Source organism: Macaca mulatta, chromosome 5 (genome assembly GCF_049350105.2).
Source record: "Macaca mulatta isolate MMU2019108-1 chromosome 5, T2T-MMU8v2.0, whole genome shotgun sequence".
NCBI classification, from domain to species: domain Eukaryota; kingdom Metazoa; phylum Chordata; class Mammalia; order Primates; family Cercopithecidae; genus Macaca; species Macaca mulatta.
Genome location: NC_133410.1, coordinates 149,607,223 through 149,623,880, shown reverse-complemented (window position 1 = coordinate 149,623,880; position 16,658 = coordinate 149,607,223). Strand labels below are relative to the sequence as shown.

Sequence of the window (16,658 nt, the reverse complement as noted above, 5' to 3'; positions counted from 1 at the left end):
CTGAGGCCTTTCAATCTCCTTCAGTTCAAAGTACTCAGCATGCCAAAGCACCATGCTTTGTGGTATCATTTTCCAAACCCCGACATGGTAATAAAGGCACCTAGTTTTTTAAAATACCAATTATATCAAGTAAAAGAATACCTATGGAAACACTTCAAAAATATAAAAGTTACATGATATATTAATATAATTTTTACATATGTATGACTTGTAATCTTGTTTGCTTTTCATTTGCAGATTTTGTGACTGAAGGCACTGCACTGTGACCAAAAGTGCCAAATGACTTTTTTGAGTCTGTGTTAAATATATCAGGTTTCCACTGATGCCTGGAAGAGGTAGATCAGTCTGTGTGGTAACATCAAGGGAAACTTCCATTCCTTGAGAGCCCAAGGGGTGGGAAGCGAACAGATGCAATGGCAGTCTCATTAGAATGGCTGGTGATTTGCTCATTCTACTATTTGAAGGAATTCAACAATTCAAGTCGGAGCTACAAGAGTCACAATTTTGAAGCCCACACAAGAAAGTCTCATTTGAATCTTTACTCATTTGGAAAGGGAAAAGTCCCTAGGATCGCCCAGCATCCACAACAAAGCAGGGTCTGCTAAATTCCCATCATTTGGGAAGAGGAGCCTTTTTTTTTTTTTTTTTTTTTTTTTTTTTTTTTTTTTTGCCTGAACTATCCTCCAGATCTCCTGGGCGGGATGGCAAAAAAAAAAAAAAAAAAAAAAGGTCATCAGATATGCAGGCAGATGGGCTGTGATCACCACAGGAAGCTCGAAGTATTTGGGGAAACTGAAACTGTCTAGGGATAAAGCTGGCCTGCTTTGTGTGTTTCGGGTTTCACTGATTAAAAAAAAAAATTCATCTACCAGCGTGGATAAATTTTAAAATTCTGCCATGCCCAGTTTTCGAAGCCCCAAATGCGATATAGGAACAGCTGTGGTGTGAATTAGTTGGTCTAAGCTTTTGGGCCGCTTCCAACTTCGCTATTGCTCATGCCCTACAGGTCAAGGAAAGAAGTGATGTAATGCACTTAGCTAGGTCACTTTAATTACAATGGCATGGAGAGGGGGAGGGGTCACAAGCGGTGACAAGTTTAGCGCATGACTTGCCCTGGGGATGCAGGAAACAAAAACATCGACGACCATTGGCTGCGTTGGCTTCCGACCCGGGTCTCTAACCGAGCTCCAGGTCTGGAACCCTGAAACACGTTTCCTGGGAAAAGGGGTGGCGCTATCCCACAGAGCGTCAACCTTAAACACAAACAGCACACACACACCCACGCAGGCTGGCGGCGTCCTCCCTGCTGGGATGGGCGTCGGGCCCAGTGCTTGGCACACGGTCCCCAGGAGCTTCCCCCGAAGGTTCCCCCGAAGCCAGCCACAGCTGCCCAGCTCGGCGCACAGAGCCCGCGGAGGTACCGAGTCCGCGGAAATCCGGACCCGCTCCAAGTGAGCCGCGTTGTCGTCATTCATTCGCAGTGTCCGGAGCGTCCTTCCAGCAGGGAGCTGGGCTTCGCTAGTGGCGCCACCGGTCCCGACACGCCGCGTTAAGGCGCGGCCACTTCGCTAGCTCCAGCAGGTAGAGACGGCAGTGGCCCTGGAGCTCCGGTCGGCGCCGCGGGAGCAGCAGCGCCCCAGCCCAGCTTGGCCCTGACCGCGGGGCCGAATCCACTCGGGTGGCCCGCAGCCCTGCCCGCCGCCGAGCCGCATCCCGGGACTGAGCTATACCACTTCCTCCTCCTCCCGCTCCCTTCCTCCTCCTCTTCCTCCTCCTCCAGCTCCTCCCGCCGCCGTGGGCCGGAGCCGGGCTGCAGAGCGCCAGGCCCGGGCGTCTGCGGCCGCGGGCTCTCGCGGGGCGGCGGCGCTGCGGGGAGGATGCTGCTCGCCGCGCCCGCGTCCTCGCCGTCCTCCCCGGCCTCCTCCTGGGGCTTTGTTGTGGCCCGGTCGCCGCAGGCCGCCCCCTGAAGTCGCCTGCCGCCGCCGCCGCACCTAGCGGACGGGCGGGCGGTCGGGCGCGCGTGTGCCCAGGAGTGCGCGCCTGTCGCGGTGGTGGGTGCAGGACCCGACCCACGGGCCCATTGTGCGCCCGCCCGCGGCGGCCAGGACCATGTGGGTGAACCCCGAGGAGGTGTTGCTGGCCAACGCGCTGTGGATCACCGAGAGGGCCAACCCATACTTCATCCTACAGCGGAGGAAGGGCCACGCCGGCGATGGAGGCGGCGGCGGCGGACTGGCGGGTAAGGACCCTGGCTGATCCCTTCAGGAGGGGAGCCGGGAGCGCTGCGGCCCCGCCCGCGGCCCTGGGCTGCAGGCTCCGGAGACGCCGCCCGGTCCCCTGGGGCTGGGCGACTCGCCCTGCCTCGTTGTGTGCGAGGCTTCGCAAGTCGTGCTGTTCAGGTTGGGCAGAGATGCTTCTTTTTTGACTCTGTCAGGCTTTGGGGCCCTTAGCGTACTGAGCGTTCTTTAAGTGGATGATGTTGAGGAGAATGGAAAAGAGTGAGTCTGGGGCGGAGGGAATGTATTATCCCCTATAAATTGAATGCAGCATTCCCTTCCCCTCCCCCCCTTAAAAATACTGTTTTCCAAATGGAGAAGACGGAAGGAAGAAGGTTAATTTTTACTCCACTTTCTTTACTGGCAACAGCAGGATCAGGTGTAAAATGCTCTTTTGTTTCCAGGGAAGCGATCAGTAAGGAACTGATGTGGTCATTTCCTAGATGAGTTATGACCGAAGAGAATGAATAAGGAAACAGGAATTCTTTTGTTTCACCTGATTAGAAATAAAGCAAAGCAAGCTGTCTGGTTCTAGTAGTAAAAATAATTGGCTGCATAACTGCATTTTAACTATTTTGGCTCAATCACATCTTCCCTAAACCCCCTTCCTTCAAGGTATTATTGTAATTGTTGCTGAAGCCATATCATATCATTCAGGATAATAAGATCAGTTAGACCTATATCCAAAGTAGTGCCATATTCGAAATAATCTTGAACTCATACCATACTAGAGAAATTGGACCTTCTCCCTCTTTGCGTTATTTAGAACGAACAGAACTGGAATACTTTGTACAGTGAAAAAGTTAGTAGAAGAAATAGTAGAAGTTTCACTAGGAAGGAGACTGCAAAAAAGAGATGAACTTTGACCTCCTCAGAGTTGAGCATTTATCAACCTCATATATCACCTGGGGTTTGCACACTAGGTAAATTGTTGCTTTCAAATGCTGTGCTATGAAATAAAGATTCTTGATATATGTATTTACTTATAATTATATTTATAAACTAATTTTCTCAAGATTAAAATTCAAGTGTCATGTGGTACAATATATACTGGTATGTTTGAAGGATCTTGCTTCTACCAGAAAAGATAAATGTGCAGAGCTCCAGGCCCCATTCTGGAAATACTGACTAGTGATCTGATACCAGGATTTTCCAGTTCACTTTGTAGAAGTTATCTAACTCTAAATGTTAATGTGTAATTTACAGGTCTAATATTGGAGTCAGCCTACATTGTCCTTTTTTTTTGAAACAGAGTCTTGCACTGTTGCCCAGGCTGGAGTGCAGTGGTGCGATCTTGGCTCACTGCAACCTCCTCCTCCCAGGTTCAAGCGATTCTCCTGCCTCAGCCTCCTGAGTAGCTGGGACTACAGGCATGAACCACCATGCCCGGCTAATTTTTTTGTATTTTTAATAGAGATGAGATTTCACCATGTTGACCAGGCTGGTCTTGAACTCGTGATCTCAAATTAATTTGCCCACCTTGGCCTCCTGAAGTGCTGGGATTACAGGCGTGAGCCACCTCGCCAGGCCCACATAGTCCTTTAAGCCTAGGACAACAACATAGAGTAGATAATTTACTGTAGTAAAAAAGAACGTTTCCTTCTGCAGTTAACCCTCCTACACCTTGTAAACATTAAGCATTCATTTACCTGTATCATTTGCAATAGGATGTGAAAAATTCAGGGATTCAGAGCCTTCTTTTTCTGCTTAACATTTGTATTGTGTTCTTACTGGTTTTTAGAGCTATAACTGACTACAGTCCACTTGAAATCTCATCTTGTCATCAATGACTTATTTCACATAGGTAAAATTACATCTTGTAAATTGAGAAATCACAGCAATTACGCTTATTAATGGAATCATTGAAATCATTGTCATGGAAAGATTAGCACAGAAAGCTGTAAAAAACAATGGGTCAAAGTTGAGGACACTTAACATTTTTTAAAAATTAAGATATTCTGGGTTCCTGATTCCAAGCTATATATATAGGCATTGATGCAATGAAGTCCTTCTTCTATTGTGGATGCATTTGATTGATTTATTTAACTCCCTTTGACAGATTTCATACATATACATAAAATTACAGACATCAGATGCAAAGTGCAGTGATCTAGTACAAAGTGAACACTTGGCAACCAACACCAGGATTAAAAAAATAGAACACTGCTATTGTGCCAAAAGCCCCCTTGTGATTCTCAGCCAATCATTGTCACCTCCCCCAAAGATAAAAACTGTCCTCATGTTTTTTTTTGTAAATACTTCCTTGATTTTTCTTTATAGTTTTTCCAAAGAACATATCCCTAAACTCTATATTTTGGTTTTGCCTTTTTTTTTTTTTGGCAAGAAATGAAATGGAATTATAGAGTATGTATTCGTTTGTGTCTGGATTCTTTTGCTCAGCCTTGTGCATGTGATATTCATTTTGTTGCTGGTGGTTGTAATTCATTCATTTTTCTGTTCTGTGTAGAAAACTATGATATGAGTATACCACAATTTATTTATGTGTTTATCAACTGTATTGTTGGTGGACCATTGGATGGTCCATTTGGGGGCATTATGGATCATGTGGCTGTGGTCATTTTGGGACATGTTTCTTGGTGCCTGTGGGCATACATTTCTATTTGCTCTATAAACAGGAGAGGAATTGCTAGCTTATAATGTATTATCAACTTCAGTAGATGATACCAAACAGTTTTCCAGAGTAGTTGTACCAATATAATCCCACCAGCAGCATATGGAAGTTTCCCTTGTTCCATCATGTATCCTTGTCAACACTGTCAGTCTTTATAATTTTAGCCATTGTTGTGGTTTTGGAGTAATGTCACATCGCAGGGTTAATTTGCTTTTTCCTGACTGATGAAGTTGAGCATTTTTCCATATGTTTATTCGCCATTTGGAATATTTTGAGATATGATTGTTCAAGTCTCTTGTCCATTTTTCAACTGGATTGTCTTTTTTCTTACTAACTTGCAGAAATTTAAAAAGTATATTCTGGGTATGAGCCCACTGTTACATGTGTGGCAAAATCTTCATTTGTTCCTTACCTATTTACTCTGTAAAGGATGAACAGAGATTCTTAATTTTTAAAATTCCTTAAGTCCTTTTTAGATACCATTTCCTTTTAGATACCATTTCCTTTATGGTTAATATTTTATTGTGTTCTATTCAATAAGTCTTTTCCTGCTCTGTGGTTATAAAGACATTCTTCTATATTCTAGAAATGTAACAGTTTTAACCCCCACCTTAACATGTATAGATCACTGGGAATTAATTTTTGCATATTGTGGGAAGTAGGGGTTAGGTATTGTATTTTTAATTTTTCGTGGACATTCATTTGCCCCAGCGTGATTTATTGGGAAGGCTATTCTGTCTTCACTGTTCTGTAGAGCTATGCTTGTCATAAATCAAGTACCCATATGTGTGGGTCTGTTTTGGGTTTTCTACTCTATTTCTTTTGTTTATTAGTATATTCTTGCACCAACACCACACTGTAGTTTTAATTTTCTTTTAGATTCAGGGGTTACATGCACAGTTACATGGGTAATTGTGTACTGTACTTTTATAGTAAGAGTTTATATGCAGTAGATAAAGTTCTATTATCTTGTTCTTTGTTCTCTACAGGTTTCTTGACTATTTGAGTACAATACAGATGCTCCTCTACTTACAGTGGAGCTATGTTTCAGTAAGTTGAAAATATTGATGCATTTTTTTAACTTAAAATATCCTCAATTTACAGTGAGTTTATCCAGATGTGACCTTATTGTAAGTCAAGGAGCAAACCGAATTTGTATAGTTTCTGCATCATTATAAACTAAAAAAAATTTGTAAGTCGAACCATTGTAAGTTGGGACCCATCTGTATTTTAGAATCAGCTTGCAAAGTCTCACCAAAACAAAACAACAGCAGCAACAAAGATGTTAAAACTATTGAGATTTTGATCGACATTACATTGAGTCTGTAAATAAATTTGGGCAAAATTTTTACTTTTCTAGTATCAAGTCTTCTGGTCCATGAACATGGTATATTCCTTTATTTATTTAGATCTTTAAAATTTTTTCTCAGTGTTTTATAGTGTTCTTTGTAGAGGTTTTAAGCTTCATTTATTATACTTATTCCTAGGTATTTCATATTTTTTTCACTCTGTTGTATATTCTGTCTTTTTAAAATTTTATTTTCTGCTTCTTTTTTGCTGGGATGTAGAAATATAGTTGTTTTATATATTCACCTGTATCCCAAATGTAGCTAACTTAAGAAATGAATTCTAGTAATTTATCTGTAAATTCTTTTTTTTTTATTTCCTACATAGACAACCATATCACCTGCTAATATTGACAGTTTATTTCTTTTGTAATTCCTATGCTTCTAAAAATTGTCTTTGCCTTTCTTGACAGGCTAGGACCTCATATACAATTATGAATTGATGTGGCAATTGTACGTACTCTTATCCCTTCCCAGGTCTTAAAAGAAAGACTTTCAACATTTGTTCATTGTTAAGTATGGTAATTTTTGTAAAATTTTTTGTTTCTTTTTTTTTAATTTTTGTTCTCCTTGCCTGTTTTCATTTTATTTTATTTTGAGGAGTTCTTATTCCTAGTTTGCCAAGAGTTTTTGATTATATTTGGATGCTGAAGTTTTAAGAAATGCTTTTCCATTTTTATCAATGTAATCATGATTTTTCCTTTATCCTGTTAGTGTGGTAACTTATAGTAACTGATTTTCAAGTGTTTACCTGAACTTGCATTTATAAAGCAATCCTAATAATATAGCATTATTGCATTATAATTGTAATATATTCCTGGTGAATTGAGCATTTTATCATTATGAAATATTCACATATATTTCCAGAATTGCTTTTGTCTCATTCTTATGGTTGGAATAGATTTATTTGGTTAGTATTTTTATGGTATCTCTTTTTCATACTTTTACTTTCAACTCTTCTCTATCCTTATGTTTTAGATATGTCTTTTATAAATAGGGGATAGTTGATTTATTTCCTTTTTATAATGTTTAATAATTTAATTTTTTTTTTATAAATAGAGATGGGGTCTCACTATATTGGCCAGGCTGGTCTCAAACTCCTGGCCTAAACCAATTCTCCTACCTTGACATCTCAAAGTGCTGGAATTACAGGTGTGAGCCCCCATACCCAGGCAGTTGACTTTTTCTTATTCAATTTTGAAATTTTTTCACTCTTAATTGTATTATTTAGTTAATGTCCATGTGACTTGGATTTAAATCTGCTCTTTTATTAAGTGCTTTGTACTTTTTCTAGCTATCTTGTGTTCTTTTTATTTTGCCTTCCTTGCCTTTTGGTGGGATATGGGAATAATTTTTTTTAAGTTACAATTTTTGAGACTCTATTAGCTAGAAGTTCTATATTCATTTTATTATTCTTTAGTGGTTATTCTGGACATTACATATGCAGTTTTGACTCATCAAATTATATTGTTAACCAGTACTTTTTTTTTTAACCTTTTTTTTTTTTTTAAAGGAAAGCCAGGGTCTCACTATGTTGCCCAGGCTGGTCTCAAACTCCTGGCTTCAAGTGATTCTCGCACCTCAGCTTCCCAAATTGCTGGGATTAGAAGTGTCAGTCACTGCACCTGGCCATTATTTTTTATTTTTTAAATTGACGTGTTAAATCTTTTCTCATGTAATGCAAAGACCATGGAATACTTTAACTCCCCACCCCCAATTTACATACCATTTTTGTTGTAATAGTGTATTTTAATTCTTAACATATTTTCAACCCAAGGACATGCAGTTGTTACTAATTTTAAAGCCTATATTCAGTTAGATCTCTACATGTTTACCGTTTTTGTTTTACTTTCTTCTTCCCTCTCTGATGGTTTTTCTGGAATCCATTTTCCACTGCCAGGAAAAACATCCTTTACTCTTTCCATTAGTGAGGACCTGCTTGTCACAGCTTTTCTCAGTTTTTGTATGTCTCCAAATGTCTTCATTATGCTTTCTTTCTTGAAGGATATTTTTATTTTGAATGGTTGGCACTTAATATGTTTTTAAAAAGCGTGGTTGAGACATCATTTCTTTTGAGTTAAACTGTCACTCTGAATTGTTGTTCTTTTGTGAGTAATATGTCTTTTTTCTCTAACTCTTTTTAGGGTTTTCTGTTTGACTTTGGTCTTCTGCAGTTTTAGTATGATCTAGATAATTTGTGGATGTTTAAAAATCCTGCTTAGGGGTAGTAGGTATTCTTTAATATGTCTTTCCGTGGGTTAGTAGACTTCTCATCCACTGTCTCTTCAAATATTGCCTTTCTTTCATTCCCTCATCTCTCTTTCTGGCACTCCAATTACATATATGTTAGACATTCTCATCGAATCTTCTATGTCTGTTACCTTTTAAGTTTTACTTCATTTTGGCTACTTTTTTCTGATCTCTGTTCCAAGTTAATTACTATCTCCTTAACTGTATTTAATCTGTTCAGCCCAACCGCTTTTAATTATTTTTTAAATCAAAAATTTCTATTTGATTCATTGTCTAATTTTCAGTTCTTACAATTCTCAATCTTATTTTTTTGTCTTTTTTGAGCAAGTATGGTTCTTGTAAGGCCTCAATTAACTTAAATATCTCGAGCTCTTATAAGCCTGTTCTATTGTCTGTTTTTCTCTCCTAGTTTTCATTCATGCTCTGATGTCATTTTTTATGTCTGGCTACTTTTGATTATGAACTGGACATTGTACTTCTACTTTGTAAAACTAATCTGAAGGAGAAGATAATATTATTTTCTATGAGAAAATTTTTTTTTGCCAGTTGCAAACCAAAATCACTAAATTTTGGTACTGATATATTTTCATTGTTTTTGTTTTTTTGTTTTTTTGAGACGGAGTCTCGCTCTGTCGCCCAGGCTGGAGAGCAGTGGCGCGATCTCGGCTCACTGCAAGCTCCCCCTCCTGGGTTCACGCCATTCTCCTGCCTCAGCCTCCCGAGTAGCTGGGACTACAGGCGCCCGCCACCACGCCCAGCTAATTTTTTTGTATTTTAGTAGAGACGGGGTTTCACCATGTTAGCCAGGATGGTCTTGATCTCCTGACCTCGTGATCCACCCTTCTCGACCTCCCAAAGTGCTGGGATTACAGGCGTGAGCCACCGTGCCCAGCGGTAGTGATATATTTTCAAGCTGAGCTCTAACTTGAGTGGATTTGCCTACTTAGGATTTACAGTTATGATTAGGTCGTAGCCCTCCACCGTCCCAACCCAAAGAGGAAAAGGTGGCATCATTAGCTGCCCTACCTCTTTGATGGTACTAACTCCTATCCTGGTCCCCCTAGTCCAGGATTCTGTTAAAAGCACATCCAGACTCTAAGCTGCTCAGCAGCCCCTTATGGAAGAGGCACACGCCTCCCAAAATAACTGTCACTCTAAAATACAGAGCTCTCCCCCTTGAGCCTGTCTTTTCTTCAGGTATGGTAATTTGTTGCTTTTTAATTTTTTGATATTTTAAAATATATTTTGTCCAATGTGTATAGTTGTCCTGATTAGTTGATGTTGGTATAGATTATCTTATCTGACATTATAAGGTAGATGCTATTATTATCCTCAGTATGTAGAAAAGGAAACTAAGGCTTTAAAGAGATTGAGTGATTTACCCTAGGTCCCACACCTAATAAGTGCGAGCCTATTTGATTTTGTATGTATTTATTCTTTTTTTTTTTTTTTTTTTTTTTGACACAGAGTCTCTCTCTGTCATCCAGGCTGGAGTGCAGTGGCACAATCTTGGCTCACTGCAACCTCCACCTCCTGAGTTCAAGCAATTCTCCTACCTTAGTCTCCCAAGTAGCTAGGACTACAGGTGCATGCTACCACGCCCAGCTAATTTTTTTGTATTTTTTTAGTAGAGGAGGGGTTTCACCACGTTGGCCAGGCTGGTCTCAAACTTCTGACCTCAGATGATCTGCCCACTTAGGCCTCACAAAGTGCTGGGATTACAGGCGTGAGCCACCACATCCAGCCTATTTAGTATTCTTCTTTATATGCATTTATTTATTTATTTATTTTTATTTAATAGAGATGGGGTTTCACTGTATTGCCCAGGCTGGTCTCAAAATCCTGAGCTTAGGTAGTCCTCCTGCCTCGGCCTCCCAAAGTGCTAGAATTATAGGCATGAGCCACTGCACCCGGCCTATTTAGTATTCTTTACAAGACTGATATGGTTTGGCTGTGTCCCCACTCAAATCTCATCTTGAGTTGTAGCTCCCATGGTTCCCACATGTTGTGGGAGGGACCCAGTGGAAATAATTGAATCATGGAGGCAGTTTCCGCCATACTGTTCTCGTGGTAGTGAATAAGTCTCACGAGAGCTGATAGCTTTATAGGGGGAAACCCCTTTCGCTTGACTCTTATTTCTCTCTTTGCTGGACACTATGTGAGACATCCCTTTGCTCTTCCTTCATCTTCCACCATAATTGTGAGGCCTCCCCAGCCATGTGGAACTGTGAGTCAATTAAACCTCAGTCTTTTGTAAATTGTCCCCTCTCAGATATGTCTTTATCAGTAGCGTGAAAATGAACTAATAGATTAATTATAATGGTGTATGTTAACCTTATTTTCCTTTTATAACCACCCCCCATTTGAAAATCTAATAAGCTATGGACTCTACCTTGAGAAAAATGAAAGCACTCCAAAAATTTGCCTGCAATTTTAGGAGCTTAATGGATCCCAGGTGAATTAGAACATAAGGCCTTCAAGTTAAAAGATCTCAAGAGATGGAGACTGTTTCTCGTTACACAAAATCAAATGTGTGATTTGCTCAGTAAACAGTTGTCTCAGAAATGTGTTTGTGTATCAACTACGTTTAGGGTACTGAACTTTACAAAGATGTAAAAGAAAGAAAAAGCCAGTTTTTGCTGGGTCATATTATTAATCTTGAGATGAAACATGGGTGAACAAATTCGGGAGATTTAAGAAGATAGGCATGGAGATGATAAGAGTGCAGACAGATTAAGTCCATATCAAATTGTTCCATCTGAGCTAGAGCATTGGACTGTCCAGGAATTCGACGTACTGCGTTCAGTGGAGACCTCCACAACTAGGGAGACTTTCCATTTCGTAATCAAACAACCAGATAACTCCCAGAAATGTAGGAGAAATAAGAAAGTGATATTCATGAAGCTCTGACTGGTTAGGAGGTGTTTGTTTTTAGGATAAATGCTTTCATCTTGCCAGCTTGTAAGTACTGTATTAGTAAAGTTGCAACTAGTAGTGCTTGTGTATTTATTTATACAGTTGACCCTTGAACAACTCAAGGGTTAGGGATGCCAGTCCCCCATGCAGTCAAAAATCTGTGTATAATTGTTGACTCCCCCAAAACTTAACTACTAATAACCTACTGTTGACCGGAAGTCTTACTGATAACATTAACAGTAGATTACACATATTTTTTGTTATATGTATGATATACTGCATTCTTCTTATAAAGTAAGCTAGAAAAGCAAGTGTTATTAAGAAAATCCTAAGGAAAAGAAAGTATATTTACTGTTCATTAAATGGAAGTGCTTCATCATAAAGGTTTTTGTCCTCATCGTCTTCACAAGGTTGAATAGGCTGAGGAAGAGGAGGTGGAGGGGTTGGTATTGCTGTCTCAGGTGGCAGAGGCTGAATAGATCCAGGCAGTAGATCCAGGCAGTTCAAACCCATGTTGTTTAAAGGTCAACTGTAATATAAAAGCAGTTAAAATTTATGTTAGCTCCTAATGGAATTTAATGTTGTAATTCATGTCAATGAAAAGAATCAAACTCTGTAAAATATTTAAAGAAGCTTATTCTGAACCAAATATGAGTGACTATGGTCCAAGGCACATTCTCAAGAGGTCCTGAGAACATGTGTCCAAGGTGGCTGGGTTATAGCTTGGGTTTATACTTTTTAGGGGGATGGACATAAGACAACAGTATATGTAAGGTATACATTGGTTTGGTCTGGGCAGGCAGGACTATTCGAAGAGGTGGGGGCTTCCAGGTAACAGGTGGATTCAAAGATTTTCTAATGGGCAATTGGTTTTATTAAAGAATTATTATCTATAGACCTGGAATCAATAGAAGAGTGACTGGGTTAAGATAGGAGTTGTGAATAGAAAGGAGTGACTGGGTTAAGATAAGGGGTTGTGAAGACTGAGATTCTTTTTTTTTTTTTTTTTTAAAAAAAAAAAAAAAAAAAAAACAGTCTTGCTCTGTTGCCCAGGCTGGAGTGCAGTGGTGAGATTTCGGCCTACTGCAATCTCCACCTCCCAGGTTCAAGCGATTCTCCTGTCTCAGCCTCCCAAGTACCTGGGACTACAGGCGTGTGCGACCACACCCAGCTAATTTTGTATTTTTAGTAGAGATGGGGTTTCACCATGTTGGTCAGGCTGGTCTCCTGACCTCAGGTGATCCACCCGCCTTGGTCTCCCAAAGTGCTGGGATTACAGGCGTGAACCATAGCTCCAGGGCCCCAAGATTCTTATGTAGTGAGGTTGCACAGGTAGATGCCATGGCAGATGTTTCCTACTCAAACCTTTAAAAGGTGCTAAACACCTAGCTAATCTCTTTAGGATCAGAAAAAAGACCTGATCTCTGTTTTAATGTTAATGCTAGTCAGTTGTGCCTGAATTCGAAAGGGGGAAGGGTATAATGAAGCATGTTTGAAAACCCCCCTTCCCATCATCGCCTGAACTAGTTTTTTGGTTTCTTTGAAGTTCCCTTGGCTGAGAAGAGGAAGTCCATTCAGTCAGTTGGGGGGTTAGAATTTTATTGTTGGTTTATATTGGTGATTTCTATGTGTTGGGGTGGGCAGTAGTCTGTAGCTGTGTGTGGAGCTGGCTCATAATACTTACATATTATTAATAGGAAAATGCTGCTGGCAGGAAGCATGACTAGACAAAAGCAGATTTTGCTTGCTTGTTCCATGAATCCCCCCCCTCCACCCCATTATTGTTATCAACTGTAAGATAATTTTGTTCACAGAATTCCATCATCCATACCAATTTGTCTTGAGACTGCCTTATTCTACAAAGAAACCATGGGAATGAATGCATATAATTTGTGTGGGATTTGACATGACATTTGACAACTTCTGGGTGTTTATAAACTGGCCACAAAAACTAGGCAAGAAAACATTTACTCCAAGCTTCCTTCTAGAAATTTGAGGAATTTGAAAGGTTGAAACAGACTTGCTGCTCTAGGAACACTGCATATCCTTTCTGCTTTGCTATCCTCATGCACAGAGAGGACCCACTTTATGAAGGGGTCAGATTGTGAATTGTGGTATGGTTCCCAGGCCTGACCACAAAAGCCTGTTTTGTAGTTATGTACAGACCAGGATTTGTAATTATTTGGACCTAGGCAGCTTATAATGCCAACAGCTGTGGTAGGTACCACCTTGAGTTCTGAGTCTTGGAGGTGGAAGCCCATGTCTGCTGCATGGCACAGCAGTGTGCAGGGAATGCCACAGACAAAAACCCTGAGGGTTGCTCTTTGCACAGCGTCTTTGTGTTCTCTACCTCTCTCACTGACTTCTACTCTTTAGTCCTTCACTTAGTAAGCCGACAACTGGATTCAAATCACAGCTCCACCTGTTGGACATGTGATTTGTAAAGTTTCTCTTCCTTTCTGAGCTTAATTTCCTTATTTAAAATGTGGCTTAATAACCTTTTAGCACCCGTTATGAAGAATCTGAGATAAGTTATGTAAAATACAGGAAACATAAAGAACCATTCATAGATGATTGTCCCATGATTGTCCTCCCTTGGTGATGATCTCATTTAGGTATTAGGAGGCAACTGGCTCTAATTCACAGCAATGTGTGAGTAATGGAAGAGTTCTGCAGTTTACAGAGACATTACATTTTCTGAAGGATGCTGTTAAAGCAAATGGATATCTGTCTGATATTTAGGCAGCTTGACAACGTTGAGTCAAATACTCAGGCTTTTTGCAGAAGATAATTTTTGATCAGCAACCTTAAATTGTTTCTACATCATTCCTTCCATCTGTCCTTCTTTCTTTCTTCCTTCCTCCCTCCCTCCATCCCTTCCATCCTTCCTCTCTCCTTCATTCCCTTCCTTTTCCTCCCTTCCTGATACTGTGTGTACATTTTGAAAGCTCTACCAGTAAAAGGTAGTTTCTTTCTTTCTCTTTCTCCTCCCCCTCCTCTCTCCCCTGCCCCTGCACCTTCTTTCTTCTTTCTGTCTCCTTTTGCACAAATGGTCCTCTCTGAGAATGGCGAGCTGGAATCACCAGGGAGAGGACTGGAGTGGGAGAGAGAGGAGGAGGGGTTACCTTTCCTCTTCACAGGTTTGTGGGGAGTGTGTGTATATATAGTTATTATGAATTTGTAATTTGAAAACTTCCTCTACTAGTGAAACTAGAGAACTGTGAAGAAGTCAATAACCCACCTTCTGCTTTTCTTTTTCTTTTCTTGTCAGATGTGCATTCTAAAAAGCCCAGTGGATGAGTCAGTCTTTTTTTTTTTTTTTTTTTTTTTTGAGACAGAGACTCACTCTGTTGCCCAGGCTGGAGTGCAGTGGTGCAATCTCGGCTCACTGCAACCTCCGCCTCCCATGTTCAAGCAGTCAGCCTGCCTCAGCCTCCTGAGTAGCTGGGACTACAGGTGCCCACCACCACGCCTGGTTAATTTTTGTATTTTTAGTAGAGATGGGGTTTCACCGTTATTGGCCAGGCTGGTCTCAAACTCCTGACCTCATGATCCGTCTGCCTCGGCCTCCCAAAGTGCTGGGATTACAGGTGTGAGCCACTGTGCCCAGCGAGTCAGTCATTTTTTTAAGGTGTTCTGCAATTGCCACTGGCTTCTAATTGGTTTCAAATGGCATGTCACACTTTTGCTGTTAGCTTTGTTGATGAAAAATCCAAACTATGTAAAATATTTAAGGAGATTTATTGAGCCAAATGTGAGGACCATGACCCATGACACAGCCTCTGGAGGTCCTGAGAACATGTTCCCCAGGGTAATCGGGTTATAGCTTGATTTTGTACTTTTTAGGGGTACAAGTTATAGGCAGACATGAACCAATACATGTAAGGTGTACATTGGTTTGGTCTGGAAAGGTAGGACAACTTAAAAGGGAGGGGGCTTCCAGGTCATATGTGGATCCAAAGATCTTCTGATTGGCAATTGATTGGAAGAGTTAAGTTATTGTCTAAAGACTTGAAATCAATAGAAAGGAGTTTCTGGGTTAAGATAAGGGGTTGCAGAGATCAAGGTTTTTATTATGTAGATGAAGCCTCCAGATGGCAGACTTTAGAGAGAAAGACGGTAAATGTCTCTGGTTGTTTTTTCCCTTTTTTTTTTTTTTCCCCCGGACAGGGTCTGGCTCTGTCGCCTAGGCTAGAGTGCAGTGACATGATCTCTGCTCACTGCAACCTCTGCCTCCTGGACTCAAGCCATACTCCCACCTCAGCCTCTCAAGTAGCTGGGGCTATAGGCGCATGCCACTACACCCAGCTAATTTTTGTATTTTTGTGTACAGATGGGGTTTCACCATGTTGCCCAGTCTGGTCTTAAATTCCTGATTCCTGAGCTCAAGTAATCTGCCTGTCTCAGCCTATCAAAGTGCTGGGATTACAGGCGTGAGGCACCACACCTGGCCTGATAAATGTCTCTGATCAGACCTTAAAAGGTACTAGATTCTTAATTAAATCTCTCCTGGATCCAGCGAACACTTGGAAAGGGAAAGGGATTCTCTACAAAATGTAGATTTTCCCCAAAAGAGATAGCTTTGCAGGGCCATTTTTAGTATGTCAAAGAAATGTATTTTGGGGTAAAATACTTTAATTTCTTTCTTTAGGGCCTGCTATTTTGTCATGTGATGCTATGCTAGTCACATTGGAGTTTGGTATCTTTTTGCTATGAAGAATCTGTTTTGTAAGTCTTAAGATCTCTGTTTTAATGTTAATGCTGGTCAGTTTTTCTGGAATTCCAAAGGGAGGAGATTATAATGAAGTATGACTGACAGCCCCCACCACCCCACCCCCACTACTCTTCCCACCATGGCCTGAACTAGTTTTTCAGTTTACTTTTGAAGTCCCTTGACTGAGAGGAGAGGTCCATTCAGTTGGTTGCAGGGCTTAGAATTTCATTTTTGGTTTATAGGTTATTTACATATTATTTCAGGGAACGTTGGATTACTAGGTTTTCTAGCTGTGAGATCCACTCAGGAAATCCATTAAGATTTTCCTTCTAACTCTCCACTGAAGATCTAAGGAACTTTCATTTTGATGAAATTGACAACCAAAATGAGTGATTGAGGTGTAAGTCTCACTCCTCTATATTTATTAAACCAGCTTTAGGGCATGTCTGGGAAAAACATTAGCACAGACACATCTGTGGCTGTTTTTCCAAAGAGGTTTTCCAGAGGTTTATATATTTAATATT

The 16,658-nt window shown here is 40.7% G+C and overlaps 1 protein-coding gene across 3 annotated transcripts in view; it reads left to right on the top strand.

Annotated features, from left to right (window-relative positions):
• Window positions 1-1,283: 1,283 nt before the first annotated feature.
• TBC1D9 (TBC1 domain family member 9) overlaps window positions 1,284-16,658 on the top strand; it is a 137,822-nt gene continuing 122,447 nt past the window's right edge. For all 3 annotated transcript variants that reach the window (XM_028848781.2, XM_078002298.1, XM_078002299.1), the window contains exon 1: window positions 1,284-2,239. In XM_028848781.2, the coding sequence (XP_028704614.2) occupies window positions 2,110-2,239 (130 nt within the window). In that variant the 5' untranslated portion in view covers window positions 1,284-2,109. The remainder of the gene's footprint in view (window positions 2,240-16,658) is intronic.